This window comes from Natrix helvetica (assembly GCF_964273705.1).
Source record: "Natrix helvetica genome assembly, chromosome: 3".
Lineage (NCBI taxonomy): Eukaryota > Metazoa > Chordata > Lepidosauria > Squamata > Natricidae > Natrix > Natrix helvetica.
Window position 1 is genome coordinate 31,190,236 of NC_138549.1, and position 18,259 is coordinate 31,208,494.

Here is an 18,259-nt window from a genome sequence, read left to right on the forward strand (position 1 = left end):
TGAGAGCACAGTGGACAAAGCACAGTGGACAACAGAGGGATAGAATCAAGATCACATGAAGTGTTAATACCACTTTATAATGCCTTGGTAAGGCCACACTTGGAATACTGCATTCAGTTCTGGTCGCCACGATGTAAAAAAGATGTGGAGACTCTAGAAAGAGTGCAGAGAAGAGCAACAAAGATGATTAGGGGACTGGAGACTAAAACATATGAAGAACTGTTGCAGGAACTGGGTATGTTTAGCTTAAGAGAAAGAAGGACTAGGGGAGACATGATAGCATTGTTCCGATATCTCAGGGGTTGCCACAAAGAAGAGGGAGTCAAACTATTCTCCAAAGCACCTGAGGGTAGAACAAGAAGCAATGGGTGGAAACTAATCAAGGAGAGAAGCAAATTAGAACTGAGGAGAAATTTCCTGACAGTTAGAACAATTAATCAGTGGAACAGCTTGCCTCCAGAAGTTGTGAATGCCCCAACACTGGAAGTCTTTAAGAAGTTGTTGGATAGCTATTTGTCTGAAACGGTATAGGGTTTCCTGCCTAGGCAGGGGGTTGGACTAGAAGACCTCCAAGGTCCCTTCCAACTCTACTATTGTATTGTATTGTATTGTATTGTATTGCATTGTATTGTATTGTAAAGCTGCGACTTGGCGTCGTAAGGTGTTAATGGCTAGCCCTCTATCAAGGCCCTCCTGTAGAAACTCTAGAGTTTGAGGAAGTGAAGCGGCTGTTGGTTGAAGACGACACTTTGTGCACCAGCTAGCAAAGGTAGCCTAGGTGGCGTCATAGATGCGGTGGAGGGTCGTCTGGAGGTTTGGATGGTGCTGATGACCTTGATAGAATAGTTGGCTCTCCTCAGGAGGTCCCTCTCAAGTGCCATACGGTTAGCTTGAGCCACTGGGGTTCCGGATGCGTAACCGCTCCCTGGCTGAGAGAGATCGACTCCTGAGGAATCCTCCAGGGCTGTGCGATGGAAAGGCAAGTCAGATTGGCAAACCAAGTCCGTCAAGGCCAATATGGAGCCACCACAAGAACCTCTGCCTGCTCCTCCAGAATCTTCCTGATCAGTCTGGGAAAGAGCACCAGTGGAGGGAAGGCGTAAAGTAGTCCCGGGAGCCAGGGGCATCGGAGAATGTCGACCCCTTCTGCCCGGGGATACTGGAACCTGGTGAAAAATCGGGGGAGCTGAGCATTCTCTGGAGTGGAAAACAGGTCGACCAGAGGATGACCGAACCTCTGAGATAATTGGTGGAAGAGGCGCGGATGGAGGCACCACTCTGAATTGTCTAGTATGGTGCGGCTCAGCCAGTCCGCCTGGACATTGTTCACCCTGGAGATGTGCTCCGCCCGAATGGATAGTAGATGACATTCCACCCACCGGCCAATCACATCCACCTCCATCATGAGGGACCGGGACTTGTTACCCCCTTGGCGATGTATGTGCGCCTTCATTGCCACATCGTTGGTGAGGACAAGGACATGGTAATGCTGGATGTTGTGCTGGAACCTCCAAAGCGCTAGTCTGACCGCCCTCAGCTCCAACCAATTGATGTTGTGCAAGAGGTCGTGAGCTGATCACTGTCCTTGAGCCACTAGGATGTGCAAGTGAGCTCCCCAGTCGAAGAGGCTGGCGTCAGTTGTGACGGTCAGCCTGGGTGGTTCCTTGAAATAGGTCCCTTTCAGGAGGGCTGGGGACAGCCACCACTGGAGAGACCGAAGGACTTTGGTAGGTAGACGTACCTTGACTGGTGAATTGCTGGTCTTCACCTTCTGCATTGGCAGGAGAAACCATTGCAGATCTCTCGTGTGGAGTCTCACCCAAGGAATGATCAAGAGACATGAGATCATCTTCCCCAGCAACTGCGACAGGGTGACGATGCAGGTGCTGGGGGAGAGGCGGACTCTTTGGACCAGTTCTCGGAGATTTTCGACGCGGTCTGGTGACAGGAAGACTTGGCAAGATGAAGTGTCTATCAAGGTCCCCAGGTGCAGAATCCTGGTGACTGGAGCCAACTGGCTCTTTTCGAGGTTGATGGTAAAGCCGTAGTTCTGTAACGTCCGCATGGTGATGCGTAGATCTCACGCTGCTTGCGCCAGCGATGACGACTGAATCAATATGTCATCTAGGAAGCACTGTAGGCGGATTGGTCACGTTCTTAAGTGGGCAGCGACCGCAGACAGGATTTTCGTAAATGTCTGTGGGGCTGTCGATAGGCTGAATGGAAGAGCCCTGTACTGAAAGTGGGACCCGGCATAGAAGAATCTTAGGTAGCACCTTTGCTCGGGTCTGATGGGGACATGAAGGTATGCCTCCTTCAAGTCTATTGATGTTAAGAAATCCCCGTCTAATGCAGCCCAAGATGGATTGGAGGGACTGCATTTTGAACTTGTTGTAGGCCACATATTGGTTCAGCTTCTTCAAATCTGGTATCGCTCTCCACCCACCCACCCCGAGCTTTTGGGCACTAGAAATAGAATGGAATAGAACCCCCTGTGTTCTTGCCCCGGGGGAACTGTTTCTATGGCCCTGATCTCCCTGAGGTGATGGATCTCGGCCTCCATGAGGCCCCTCTTGGTGGTACACTGGGACTCGGGCAACGAATGAAGTGGCATGGGGGCAGGGAGAGAAATTCCAGAGTGAGGCCTATCTGAATTGTTTGGAGCACCCACGCATCTGAGGAAATCGCCTCCCATCGGATGGCAAAGAGTTGCAGCCGCACCCCAATGGGAGGATTGGGATGGTAGTCACTTGTTTTGATGGAAGGGTTTGTTTCCAGATCCTCCCCGAAAGGGACGACGGGAGTAGGGCTGCTGACGGGCCCTATCCCGAAATGGCTGCCTATCCTGATTGCGATCTGTCCCCTGCACGTAGGAACGCTGAAAGGAGGAGTTGTTGGTCGGAGGATCAGCTGGGCGGGAAGCCTGCCTGTGGGAGAAGGAGGACGACCTCTGGTCCAGTTTCCTGGAAACCGAAGGCATCACCTTCTGTTTATCCTTGTTCTCAATCAAAACTGAGTCAAGGGCCTCCCCAAGCAAGCTTCCATTTTGAACGCATGCCCACGTTCTAGTGCCGGAGCCATAGGAGCCTACGAGAGGTGACATTAGAGACCATGGCCCACAAGGCAAACTTCGCAGTGTTAAGGGTGGCATCTCCAGAGTATTCCACCGCGGCCACAATTTTGTTTACGTCGTGCTGCAGTTTGGCGTCCCCTGCCGGGAGTCTAGTAAATAACTGGCAAAGCCAGGCTATAGTGGCCTTATTAAAGAATGAGGTGGAGGTGGCTGCCTTAATGGCCCAAGCTGCTGCCTGATGGGTCTTGTGGCAAGCCTGTTCAGCTCTTTTGTCCTCCGCCTTAAAGCCCTCTAGAAGGTCAGGTGGCAGCACTGAAGAGGAAGTGAGAGCTTGAACTGGAGGATCAACGGAAGAAAGCTTAAGAAGCTCCTCCATGGTGGGATCCACTGAGTAAAGGAGTTTGTCATTTCTCCCCAGAGTGGCCAGAGTCCCAGGCTGGACCTACTGGCGCTGGACTACATCTTTAAAGAGTTTGGGAGAAGGACAATCTCCTGGGCAGGAACCTTCTCATCAAACAGGCCTTTACTGTGATCCGTGGGATCCGCAGCAGCCTGGTCCAGGGAAACCTCCATCTCCATGTGGGTGGACACCTTGGCCTTAAATAGAATAGCCTTAAACAAGAATGGTTGGAACAAGCCAGTAAAGTCCTGTTTGTCCGGGATGATGTTCTCATCGTCTGATAACTCATGACCCCCAACATCTGCCTTATCCCACACTGAGTCAGCACTGGCCACCAATGGAGGTGGAGAGGGAGGCCTGTGGGATTGCTCCCGGGAACCCTGAGAGGGTTGCGGAGCTGAAGGGGCCTGTGGGACTGGAGGGCCTGTGGAACAGGTAAAGGAGGCTGGGGAACTTGTGGTTGCAGTTCGTGCCTCAGAGACCCTCAGCTATCCCCTGGCTGATTGCTGCAGAGATTATTTCCCTCATTTCTGCTGATAGGCCCGGGCCCTGGCCCTCCACTGGGCGGCTCCCCGTCACAGTGTGTCTGAGTGTGGGATCTCTGGCTAGAGAAACAGGGGAGGGAGAGCCCTCCCTTTCGGAGACCAACTCACACTCAAATAAATCAGCACCACCAACCCAGGGAGGGGGAAGGAGACCTGGACCCCCCAGATAGGGAAACATCCCGGGGAAAAACGTCACTCTCCGATATGGAAGGAGGAAGAGGACAGGCCCCGCTAGATCTTGACCAATAGGACTTCCTGGCTGATGGACTTGTGCCACAACCCGCCTTTGGGCCATTGCAAATTCCTTCTCCAGGGGTTTCTGGCGCCTGATAGCATCTTTTTCTTGCAACTTCGTAGGTTTTCTGGAGTAAGGTTTAGTGGCCCTGCCCCCCCCCCCATTGCCTCCCTTGCAGCCCTGCCTGCCTTCCTGAGATAGGGCCCCGTCTGATTAGAGGACTGGCCTGCCAGAAGAGGATCCAAGGAGATTTCATCTGCCATGGTGGGTAAAGCGGCTGCTGTGCTCGCTGGGCTGAAAGGTGGATTGATTGCCACCATGTCCGTTGGTAGGTGGGCAAGCGTGCGCCGAAAGGACACCAAAAACGCTGCCGGGGGGAAGAGATGATGCGAGATGCCATCAGGAATTGAAAGGCGATGTGTAGAGGATGGCCGCAGCCAAAGACCTGAAATTTTCGCCTGGTAACCCACCGCTGTGAGAGAGAACGTTCCGCTTGCTGTTCAGGCTCTCAGCAATTGTCGTTGAAGAACGCAGCAAACAGAGCAGAAGGTGGGAAGTTTGCTGCCCTAAAATGGCCACCGGAAGGGTCTGGCGAAAATGGCGGCACCCAGAAGACAACCATGTTGTCCTGGCTCCACTTGGAGGAAAACCGGCTGCTGGCGGGCTCTTCGTCACTGGAGAAAACCCGACAATATCTTGGGGCATCTTGCCGCGTGGGTCACCAAATGGATGAGCCCCGGCGGTAAAGAGTCAGTCGGCCACCTCCCAGCGCCCGGGAAAAACTCCGGAACGCCTGGGGAATCAAAGGTGCTCTATTGGCTCCTTGAAAGATCTGAAACTTGCAAAGAAAAGTCTCCGACCTGAACTTAAAGAACTAATTAAGGAAATAAAGGGAAAAAAACTTCAATGGATACAGATAATAAAGGTAAATTTAGAAAAAATCTCAGAGAGAGAGAGAGAAAAGACGTCCTAATGGGCAATGGACTGAATTGAAAAACTGAACATACCGGAAGACCAGGAGGCATGGTCAGAAATTTCAATCCAGTCCATTGGGCAGAAGGACAGAATTTAACCTTGCTTGGACTCTCCAAGCAGCGCACAGGAAAACAAAAAGACTTAAACACCTCATCAGCAATCAACACTAGATGAGCAGAGATTAACACCAACATTAATACTAGACCAACAATCAAGAAGCAAACAATACCCCAATCAAGAAATTACCAACTCAGACAAAGACGATAACAGTAAACAACTGCCTAACCAAGGAATCACCAAGACCACTCCCAGTAACACTGAGCACTGATGATGTTATCTAATTTGATAATGAAATGTCTGCAAGAAAACAACCAAGCTCAGATAGCACTAAGGACCCTACAGATCCCCCCAAAAAATCCATCTTTGCCTTAGCCAAAGGGGCCAATGAGTCAAAAACTGAAACAAATGCTTTTATATAGGAAAAACTGTGGAAGAAATAAAGAAAAGTCACCTGAAACTGCTGAAATGGACAAACTTATCCTTTGAGATGTGGCAACTTAGATTTTTATACAACATGTATGCTAATTTAGTATGAAAGACCAGGAAGAGAGAATACTGTAAAAGAAACTCATTCTAGAACAAAAGATCCTAAAAGTTCACATTTTGATTGAACATCCTAAATTTTACTTAACAGAATTGCCAAAAGCTGTGAGATTTTAAAAATGTTATTTTTATTATTGTAAAAATAATGGCTAACATTGATTTCTACTTAAGAATAAACTGTAATGTATTATCCCATTATCAAGATATTTTGTCATATTTTTCAAATAATAATGTGACATCTGTTATTTAAAACATGCAAGCTAAAACATTCACTTAGCTATGGATTACAATAATCTTCCCTTCCCTGCCAACCTGAATATCTCGCTTAAAAAAAAATCTACTAGTGAATCTCGCCTAAGCTTTCATTTTGTTAAAAGTCTATTATAAAATCTCTTATTATTGAAAACACAAGAACTTTAAAAAAAACTCACCTAAACCTTTTTGCCCAGGGTTTTTAGCAAAGTTAAAAGTAAACTGATAAAAATCTTTAAACTTCATTGGATCCTTTAATTCTTGTTCCAGTCTTGGTAAAAGAGATCTTAGCTTGTCTGTGGTATCACACCTGGTAAAAAGATGCTACTTTTCAGTTTATTCAGTATAATTGTATTGTTTTAGAATTTTGAAATATAAATATAAAACTTATAAAATATTTGTTCAAAAAATAGGAAATTGCAATATACAAGAAATAGATGCCATAATATTTCATTAAGCTGCAGAAATAAACACATAAAGTGCATATTCATTTTGTATTGCATATAGAGCAAATAATAGGCAGTTATAACCAGTGCAGTAAAATAAATGCCTTTTACCCTAACAAGGGTTAAAGCATGGTGTAAGGGCATTTATATGAGAACAATAAATATGATAAAGCTAACTTATTTCTCTACAATCTCATCTTCTGTAATTTAACTTGAACTATTGTTTTATGCTATTTTTCTGTCAATAGATATATAAAGTAGATTAAGTATCTATGTAAAATTGAAACAGTGATTCTTATACAACAAAATTATCATAGGCAGCTGTTGATAAAATGTACCATCCATTCTCCATTTACTGTAATTCTGATGATAATAAAGTCCAATTTCAATGAGCAGAAAATAAGAAAATGCTTCTGACTTTCTAATAAGCAATGTGGGCAAAAATCACATCCTTGTGATCAGCATTATTATTATTTAAATTTAATTACTAGTATACTTTATTTTTAGGTGCACAAGCAAGTCATATTGGGGTTTTATAATATTTGGTCAGTACTGTCTTATACAGGTACTTCTCAACTTACAACCATTTCTCTAGTGACTGTTCAAGTTAAAGTTAAAATGACCCTGAAAAATGGTTTACAACCCATCCTAGCAGTTACAACCATTGCAGGATTCCCACGGTCCCGTAATCAAAATTCTGGCATTTGACAAGTATTTATGACAGTTGTAGTGTCCCAGGGCCATGGGATCACCATTTGTGACCTTCCCAATTGGCTTCTGATAGGCAAAGTCAAGGGGGGAATCAGGATTCGCTTAACAATTGCATAAATCACTTAACAACCTCTGTGATTCACTTAACAATTGTGGCAAAAAGGATGTAAAATTGGGCACAACTCGCTTAACAACTGTCTTACTTAGCAACAGAAATTCTGGTTCTAATTGTGGTCACAAGTTGAAGATTAGATATTTGATCTGTATATGAACTGCTTGTCCTTCTGGATTGTAACTGAATTGCAGCTCATTTGCACAGATCAACAATTAAGCATTTGCCAAGAAATTCAAATCGGCTCTTTTATTTAAATACAAAGGGTAAGTATAACCACTTGGTTAGATGACATCAACATAGGTACAATCCATGGTGACTATAGAAAAACACCTGACATCGCAATCTGTGAGACTCTATAGTTTTTTTAAGGCACTCCTATTTTTTCAGGACATTTATTGTCCTTGTCTGCTACTTTGTTCAACCTTCTCAGAAACTGCTGTTTTTACTAGATTGCTGACATGACTAAATATATAAGATTTTGTTTAGTAAGCATTGTTTAATGGAGACACTTAGTTTAGTTCACTGGATGCCGTTTCCTTTGTCTTCTTAAAATTTAACATTTAGCCAGTTTTTTCACTTTCCCTAGTGAAAATCCCCTAGAAACTAATGTTATCTTTCAAACTATTAAGTGTTTCGACTTTCAACTTTAATGACATGTCTCATCCCTTCCAATCTTGCCATTCATATAATCGATTTCCTGTGGAAATTAAAGACATTACTTTCGCTTTATCTTCATATTCATCTGAATAGTGTTAATATTTGAAATGATAACTTCAACAAATACTTGTATTTCATCTAGTATTTTGCTATAGTACTGCGGTTTGAACCAATATATTTTTGTAAATCCATTTTTCTATCCTGAGTGGGCATGTGTAATTGTAGTGCTACACTTTTTGTGTTCAACCATCATCTGGTAAATATTCAATGACCCTTGTCCATTTTTATTTCAATTTAATGCCATTTTTATGACAAAGGTTAGAGCATTGCACCAATTAAACAGATATAAGGTCAACATATATCTGTGTCATTTCTTCTTGTTTTTGGACAATTCTACTTCTCCAAATTTAGATTTTTATTGTAGCTTCTTATTCTGTGAACAAGGAACTACAAAGATTCCTTGGAAGAATGATATAATATTCTGACACAGTTATTAACATTAATATTGCGCACATTCTGAGATTCACTCTGCACAAAGGGCTCATCATATTCAAAAAAAACACAGGTAAATCTTATAAATTTGCTTGCTCTCCCTATTTACACTGTATATGATCTTACTTTCCTCAGCCTCTTTAGACACTAGAAAGGAATCAGGAGATCTGAAGTTGGAGGAATTGTTCCCTTACCATGGTAGAACCACTTCCCATTGAAATTTAAAGTTACAGCAACTCTTCCTTTCTCTGGGGAAACACTAGGATAGTCTTCCTTGGAATGAATAGATCCCAATGGATTCCAGAAAACTCTAGCTCTTCTAGCTAATATGATGGATGCTCCTAATAAAAGGTTTGATTATTCTGTAAAATGTAGGTGTGACTTGAGCAGTTGACACAATAAGCAATTTTGGAAGGCAGTTGGTAATATAGATAGAAGCAAAAAAAATCTGATTAAATACTACTAAGAGCTCATTATTAAAGTCTATTATATGGCAGGGAGGGAGGCGAAGAACCAGAATTTCTCTGTGTGGTTTGGGTATTACTAAGAAATAGCCTAGCATAAAGTTACATAGAATCCTTGGTAATACATTGTTGTAAGTGAGCTTTGAGGATACAATCAATTATACTTATCTTATACTTAAGACTCAGCATTTCTGGCAGTTAAATTTATAAGTCTTTTTTTATGACTTTATGACAGATTTGTTAAATACTGATGACAAAATGATTTATAGAGATTGACCTCTCACTTGATTTTAGTTATTACAGCTTATTATATATGGCAGGATGGGAATAATTGGGTGAAAGGTATAAGCTACTTAAGATACTGTATGTCAGATATTTTGTCATTCTGTAGTCTATTTGCATTTTAGAAGTAACATTTGTCTGATACTTTTCACTCTGAATCTTCTTTTTGTTTTTGTCTTTTAAAAAAATAATAACATTGAACTTTACCAATGAAGGAGTAGGCCTTCATTCATAAAGACTATGATGAAAAAATTCAGATCCAGATCTCACTAAGTATAGCCTTCTCAATTCCCTTTTATCTTCCCTAAAGTTTAAGGTCTGCATTAATCTGTTCAGCAAGGTCATTCAGAAATATAGCGTGTTTCCCCGAAAATACGACAGGGTCTTATATTTTTTTGACCCACGAAATATGGCCTTGGGCTTATTAAAGGGGAGGGCGCATTGTTTTTGGGTTGCTGGGCGGCTGCTCCCTTGCAACCGGGCTCCCGAAGAGCCGGGCACAGCCTCAGGGGTGAATTGCTGTGTTGCGCTGTTGCAGCAGCAACACAGCAGCCATGAGGTGACCACGCTCGCGAGCAGCCACCCGGAAACCTCCCTTCCCAGCCAGGCACAGCGTCGCTGACTGACCTAGAGGTACCCAGAACGCACCAAACACAAGTGCCTCTTCGCCGCCCTCCGCCTCCCGTGGCTCGGCGCCTTCGGAATGCCCTTACGTGAGTGAATGGGGCTCTGCAAGGCTGGAGAGGGGGTTACATGAGCGGCTTTTCCGCTCCCCGCTCGCGTGACTCGCAGGCTCACTATGCCCTTGGCTAATTCTACAGTACCTGCAGAGCCAGGGCGTCTCCGCTGTTGACGCTGCCTGCCGCTGCCTGCCGCTTGGGATTTTTTTGTGGTTTTCAAAGCACGGAGGACGGATGCCACTCTGGGAGTACGCTCTATGGTAGCATACAACGAAAGAGCATATTCCCAGAGCGGTATCCTACCTCCGTGCTTTGGAAGCCGCAATGGAGGATGGATGCTGCTCTGGGAGTACACTCATAGTTTACGATCTGCAGCCCACAACCATAGAGCGTACTCCCAGAGCGGCATCCGTCCTCCGTGCTTTGAAAGCCGCAAAAAAAAAACCAAGCGGCGGGCAGTGCCAGCAGCGGAGATGCCCTGCCTGGCTCTGCAGGTACTGTAGAGTTAGCCAAGGGCATCGTGAGCCTGCTAGTCGCGTGAGCGGGGAGCAGAAAAGCCGCTCGCGCAACCCCCCTCTCCAGCCATGCAGAGCCCCATTCACTCACCTAGGGGCATTCCGAAGGCACCGAACCGCGGGAGGCAGAGGGTGGCGAACAGGCGCTCGCGTTGCTTGGTGCCTTCCGGGTACCGCTAGGTCGGTCAGTGGCACTGTGCCCGGCTGGAAAAAGGATTTGCCGGGCGGCGGCTCGTGAGCGTGGTCACCTCATGGCTGCTGTGTTGATGCTGCGACAGCGCAACACAGCCATGCGACCCTGAGGCTGTGCCCGGCTCTTCAGGAGCCTGGTTGCAAGAGAGCAGCTGCCTGGCAACCCCCCTCTTCAGCTGGGCACAGCACTGCTGACCGACCTAGCGGTACCCCGAAAGCACTAAGCAACAAGAGTGCCTTTGCTCCCCCACCTCGTTCCCACGGCTTGGCGCCTTCGGGATACCACTAGGTCGGCGAGCAGTGCTCTGCCTGGCCGGAGGGGGGAGATTGTCCAGGGGGCTTATTTTCAGGGGGGGGCTAATATTTTTGCCCACCCGAAATATGTGGCAAGGCTTTAGTTTCAGGACAGGTTGCATTTTCGGGGAAACACGGTAGAGTAAAATATTATGTTGCTTACATAAAACCCTCTTGTTTTCATAAAATCCAGTGAAAAAAACCAAAATATTGTGCTTCACCAAAGTAAATGAATTGGATGACAGTCAAGAAAGCTCAATCTAGGCATAGAGATGCTACTGATAGGTGATTTGTTTAGGTGAGTTATCTACATCCTATTCCAAGAGATAGCAAATCTTCCTAATGTGAAAAACGTCTATATCAATCTTTGTCATTAAAGACATAAAAGTCATCTGTGAATGGAGTATCTTTTCTTGGATTAGGTTACTGGGTCAGTTATAATGATATGTGGTGTCAGACAGTTATCCTGTGCTAATTTATGCCCTGGTCATTTTAATGTAAATTACTACAATGTGTTTTATATGAGGCTAATCTTCAAGGTGGGCCAAAATCTAGTTAGTCTTAAATAGTTCAGCAACAGTATGAATTGGAACTAGCACTACAGTATGAAAGTACACTTATCTTACATGGTTATTGGTGGCTCCAGTTTGCTCATAATTCAAGGTATTAATAAAAATTTGTATAAATTTTCATAGTTTGGGACCTTAATGCTGAACAGTATTAATTATATGTTCCCATTCATCATCTGAGATCATCTTCAGGGGTTCTGCTGTAGATGGGTCGCTGCAAATGGCCATAAAGTTAAACTGGCTGTCAAGTGCCCAAAATGTGATCCCATGACCACTTTGGAAGTGGGCATTATAATTTCAAAAATGTGTTGCAATTAGCTTTGGGAGCATCCATTGTAAACTGAGACTATCTGTACAGATAGTTCTCGATTTATGATAACTGAGCCCAAAAATTATGTTGTTAAATGAGACATTTGTTAAGTGAATTTTGCCCCATTTTGTGACATTTCTTGCCATAGTTGGTAAGTAAATTATTGCAGTTGATAAGTTAGTAACATGGTTGTTATGTGAATTTTGATTCCTCATTGAATTTGCTTGTCAGAAGGTTACAAAAGTTGATCACATGACCTTGGGACACAACAACTGTCATAAATATGAACAGTTGCCAAGCATCTGAATTTTGATCACATGATCATGGGAACGCTGGAAAGCTTGTAACTGTGAAAAACGGTCCTACATCACTTTTTTCAGTGGTATTGTAACTTTGAACGGTTACTAAATGAACTGTTGTATGTCAAGGACTACCTGTACTTGGCTATCATTAAAATCAATTAAACATATTAATAGTGTATCCCACAATAATTGGGTTTGAATTTCATCAAATAGCAAGATTGCTGCTCTCAAAACTACCTGCCTTCAGCAAGACCACTTAAAAAAATAACTTTCAGTTGAAAGAAATAGTGAGTTAATTACTTAGTAAGCACTACAATTGAATGCAAAATATATTTGTGGGAGGGACTATATTCAGAACTGAAGAACTGGATTATTTTTTACCTATTTTAAGATGTTTATACACTCTTAATAAACCATAGGCTTATGTCAAACTTTTTACAGTCCTTGCATAATTAGGCAAGTTACTGTTAATTTTAATGCCACAAGCATGCGTAATTCTTTGTATATTTCATATACTTGATTTTTCACCAATTTGACAAAATCAGTTTTGATATAAACTATTTTGATATTGAAAAAAATGAAATTCTGATAAAAACTGTTATGCTCACCCCAGCTCTGTCATACCATCTACAAATTCTTTTTTACTGAATTCACACTGAGTCGCTGCCCGGAATTTCCATGCTATGACCAAAACACTGATACTAGCAGGATCCAGACTTAAATCATCACAAAATTGCTGAATTCCATCAATGCCAATTTTATTGTCATCCTGTGGGTCTGTATTTGAAAACAAAACAAAACAGGGTGTTATATTTTATATTAAAGATGTGTAATTTTTTCATAATCATTCAATGTTATTCTGATTTTTAAAACTACACCTTTATAGTTTCCATTCTTACTGCCTAAAAATATAATCATATAAATCAGGTCAAAAAAAGGAATTAGTGGCGATCTGTATACATAGAAAAGTTCATTTCATTTAAAATTGTAGTAATTTTAGCAACAGTATTGATATTTAAAGCACAACTGTCCAATGTAAAAACCTATGAGACCATTGTGGTTTGCTTCCAATATGAGCAAGTAAATTTAGATGAGAAATATATATTACATTTTGCTGAGATGAAAAGCAAACATTTTGAGACTGATTAGGGTTTAGAATCACAGTTGTTGAAATTCTAACACCTTATTATTTCAATAAAAAGTTCCTGCTATTTTAAGCGCATAGGTCTCCAGGGGTTGATAGGCAGACTTCTGTTTCTCCATGTCACATCATCATTCTTTGGACACCAGCAGCTAAAAAAAGGCACCTCTTTGCACATGCTACACTTCTAAAATATTATTTGTTTATCCCAAGTAGAGCCTTGTAATGAACGCTGCCAGAGATTGCCAAATCAATTTCCCCACTAAAATAAAAATTTCTTCTAAAGAAAATAGTTAAATGTTTAGAAAGTGTTCCTACTTCAGTTCACATATTTTGACTTCCTCTTTTTACATGGCGATACTTGTTCTAGCTAGACAGTAGTCCTCAACTTACAATCCTTTGTTTAGTGACCAAAGTTACGACACACTGAAAAAAGTGAACTATGACAGTTTTCCACATTTATAACCGCTTCAGCAGCCTCATGCATGGTCAAAATTCGGATGCTTGGCAACTGGTTCATATGACTGAAGTGTCCCAGGGTCATGTGATCTTTTTTTGTGAGCTTCTGACAAGCAAAGTAAATGGAGAAACCAAATTCATTTAACAATCATGTTACTAATACAATAATTTCAGTGATTCACTTAACAACCGTGACAAGAGTTCATAAAATGGGTCAAAACTCACTTAACAACTATCTCACTTAGCACCAGAAATTTTGGGCTCAATTTTGGTCGTAAGTTGAGTGCTACCTGCAGCTGAAATTAGTAAGAAGTATTCAAGTTAAACGGTAGCTATTCCAATATCAATTGTTGTAATTATTTTAACTATTTCATATAAGCATCTTTGGGGGTGGCCATTTCCATCACCACTAATCACTTGCACTTCTCTCCCTGTGCTTGAAGTGCTGATAACTGTAAAGCTTCAAAATGTTACTTATTTGGGGCAAAGGAAATAAAGCATTGTGTTAAATATTAGATATCTGGGTAAGGCAGAATGTGCCTGACTACCTTTTGTCTCAAAACAATCAGAGTAGCCATATGCTTATAAGAAAAGGTCTTAACAACATTTTCATGTATTCTACTCCCATGCTAATCAACAAGGAATGAAATTTTATGTCGCTGAAGTTTTAAAGAATAGCAAATTGCAAGATGTAATTGGCAGGAGATAGCTTGGGAATGCAAAGAAAACAATTTGCAATGCTCTGAGAAATCAGTTTTGTTAAAATAATACACTAACAATTGCATCAAAGCATTAGTTGGGTAAACATCTACACATATTACTTAATTACGCTCAATGACCAGCAAAATAAAAGCAGACCAAGTATAACAAAAGCAATGTGCCAGTCATAAGTGACCTAAAAAGTTATGATGTAAAAAAGGTTAACCAAGTGGATTATATAATCCGTTCCCATTTTAAGGCCAAGCCTGAAGATGGCAGGTGAGATCTTGCCGAAACGTTGCCAAAACAATCTCAATCCTACACGGGAAAAGACCCGAATACAACAAAACCAGCATACCTACACCCGTGTGTATATATAATGTAAAATTTATGAGAATAAACTAAATTAAAATGTATAATTTCATAATGTCACTACTCCAAATTTAGGCCATTTTATGCCTTTTTACAAAAACTGCTGTAGGTAATTATTTAGTAATTCTATTGGTGATAGAAACATTCTGATCTGAGGGTAAGAAAGGAACCATCTCTCCCTCATAATAGATTTCATTTTTGTTTTGGTATGTTAAAGATGTATCTGCAGCCAAATTACTGTAGAAATAGGAAAGGAAAATGTTATGATTTAGGGTCTCAGGATCATTCAGACCACAAAGACAGAGTTTTTTTGGTGAATGGAATCCTGCTGTACACTTCTAACCTGGTACTATAGAGCAGTGATGCCGAACCTATGGTACGCGTGCCACAGGTGGCACGCGGAGCCATTTGTCAGGGCACGCGAGGCGCTGCCCTGTCAGCTGGTCAGCGCACATGCACGCGCTGGCCAGCTGAGTTCACCGTTTTTAAAAGCCATTTTTCGCCCTCCCCAGGCTCCAGAGGCTTTATAGGAGCCTGGGGAGGGCGAAAAGAGCCACCGACGCTCCCACGGAGGCCCTCTGGAGGCTTCAGGGACCGTCTGGAGGCTTCCCTGAAGCCTTCGGAACGCTTTAAATGACCCTCCGAGCAAACCGGAAATGACTTCTGGTTTGCTCGGAGGGTCGTTTTAAGCGTTCTGAAGGCTTCAGGGACCGTCCGGACAGTCCCTGAAGCCTTCGGAGCGCTCAAAACGACCCTCCGAGCAAACCGGAAGTGACTTCCGGTTTGCTCGGAGTGTCGTTTTGAGCGCTCCGAAGGTGTCAGGAAAGCCTCCGGATGGTCCCTGAAGCCTTCGGAGCGCTCAAAACGCTCAAGTCACTTCCGGTTTGCTCGGAGGGTCGTTTTAAATGCTCCGAAGGCATCAGGGAAGCCTCTGGACCGTCCCTGAAGCCTTCGGAACCCTTAAAATAACCCTCTGAGCAAACCGGAAGTGACTTCCAGTTTGCTCCGAGGGTCCTTTTAAGCGTTCCGAATGCTTCAGGGAAGCCTCCGGGCGGTCCCTGAAGCCTCCGGAGGGCCTCCGGGGGGGGGCAGGGAGGGTCGTTTTGTCCTCCCCAGGCTCCTATAAAGCCTCTGGAGCCTGGGGATGGTGAAAAAAGCATGTAAAAATGGGGGTTTGCGCCTGTTGTGCGCGCATGCACACTGGGGGGGTGTCACGCATTGCATTATGGGTGCGGCACGCCCGCACATGACCCCCCTGCGTTCCCCCCACTTGAGGCACGCCATCCAAAAAAGATTCACCATCGCTGCTATAGAGGGTAAAGTGTTGAAATGAGGCAAAGAAAAAAAACCACACAGCACTGAGAATTGGCTACAATTAATACCCAAATTGTCCTGCCAGGTAATGCCAAAAATTCCTTTACAGGATTGAAATTTAGCTCTAAATCTAGGAAAAGCAAAGAAAAGAGAGAAAGACTGCAATAGCCTGGACCAACTACATTTTTTATTTCCTACCTTGATAAATGTTTTTAAACAGAATTAATAGGGCTAACAAATCAGTGCTAAACAAAAGTTTAAGCTAGTAGGAGAGTGAACAAATGTGCCTCTTATGGGAACGTAACAGCTTTGGGTGAGGATTACAGTACTTGAGACATAACAAGGGATTTTGTAAAAGACATAACAAGGGATTTTGTAAAAAGTTATATAGGACTATGTCAAAGGGGCCTCGAATCATTAAAGGCACATATCTGTGTAGTACATAATATTTAAGGTGGAGTTTTAGCTTTAGAAAGTATACATCTACCCATTTATTTATTTTACTTTTATCCTGCCTTTATTACCTTATAAATAACTCAAGGTGGTGGAATATACATAATACTATTTTGTCCTCCTATTTTTTCTACAAAAGACTGTGAGGTAGGTTGGGTTGAGAGGGAGCAATTAGCCCCAAATCACTCAGCTGGCTTTCGTACTAAAGGTGAGACTAGAACTCACAGTCTCCTGATGTCTAGGCCAGTACCTTAACTATTACAACAAACTGGGGAGGAAAAACCAGGATTGCTTTGACAGGAATGTTAGTTTTGGCAGACGCTGAGTCTAATTTGTTTTCATTTTCTGTTCACAGAAATCACCTATTAGCACAACTTTCCTACAGTCCATCGGTGTCCTGTCCAATCCTCCACCATCAAACACAGACATATGTATGAAGTGCCTTTATGAAGTTTGATATTAATACTTTCAGAAAAATATATCTTACCAAAGAACTAAATTTACTACTACTAATGAACACATACCCATTACTTTTATCTTATTATTTGAGATTTAAGACTGTAATCTATCCACTAGTAAAATGTAATATTCACCCCTTCCCACTTACTGCATCTCCAAATCAATTTCAGAATAATAGGACTTTCCAGAGCAGATATAATACACATGGAAGGAAAGCCAAAAGAAGCTTGTTCTTAGATATATGATAAAAAATAAATAAAATGCATCCTTTATGATTTATTTTCTTAGAAATATGCTTGAAAATCCAGTATAATAGAAAATAACTGGAATCACAAAGATTATGACTAATTCAAAAAGATAACTGTAGGTGTGTAACATACAGTATGGTTTCCCCCCCACTTTTTATATACAGGTAGTCCTCGATTTACAACAATTGAGGCCTACATTTCTGTTGCTAAGAGACATTTGTTAAGTGAGTTTTGCCCCATTTTATGACCCTTCTCATCACAGTTGTTAAATGAATCACTGCAGTTGTTAAGTTAGTAACATGGTTGTTAAGTGAATCGCACTTCCCCATCAACTTTGTCAGAAGGCTGCAAAAAAATGATCACATGACCCTGGGATGCTGCAATCATCACAAATGTAAGTCAGTTGCCAAACATCTGAATTTTGATCATGTGACCTTGGGGATGCTGCAATGGTTGTAAGTATAAAAAATGGTCATTTCACTTTTTTCAGTGCTAATGAACTTTAAATGGACCCTAAACGAACTGTTGTAAGTCAAGGACTACCTGTACCTCTCCCCCTCCACCCTTTGAATATGAAAAATACTCATAGGACTAAACATAGAGAACTCATAATTGATGATTTATGCACAGCAATCATACAAGGATTAAAAAATAAACTAAATGATTAACCAAAATAAATTATTATTTTGTGTCACAAAATGTATAGCTCAATAATTGAGGGATACCCCAGAAATGGAGTGAAATAATCCTTAATTTAATAACCCCTCACCAACCTCAGGCTGCAGTGCAATTGAAAAAGTAAGCCATTTTCTTATTTATGACTTGATATAGGAAACCCCCCCCCCCAAAAAAAGAACTAGCTATAAATATTCAATTATACAGGTACAGTTTTGATAATATTAAATAAATCACACCTTCTCTCAGGTTTTTTTTAACAAATACCACTGTTGAATAAAGAAAATTTGTTTAGCACAAAAATTGATCAAGCGCAAGGGAATAAAT

The 18,259-nt window shown here is 42.3% G+C and overlaps 1 protein-coding gene across 6 annotated transcripts in view; it reads right to left on the reverse strand.

Annotated features, from left to right (window-relative positions):
• Positions 1–18,259, reverse strand: part of DCUN1D2 (defective in cullin neddylation 1 domain containing 2) — a 32,506-nt gene that overhangs the window by 9,547 nt on the left and 4,700 nt on the right. For all 6 annotated transcript variants that reach the window (XM_081946280.1, XM_081946277.1, XM_081946279.1 and 3 more), the window contains exons 3-4: positions 12,721–12,889; positions 6,263–6,393 (exon numbers count right to left, since the gene is read on the reverse strand). In XM_081946280.1, the coding sequence (XP_081802406.1) occupies positions 6,263–6,393; positions 12,721–12,889 (300 nt within the window). The remainder of the gene's footprint in view (positions 1–6,262; positions 6,394–12,720; positions 12,890–18,259) is intronic.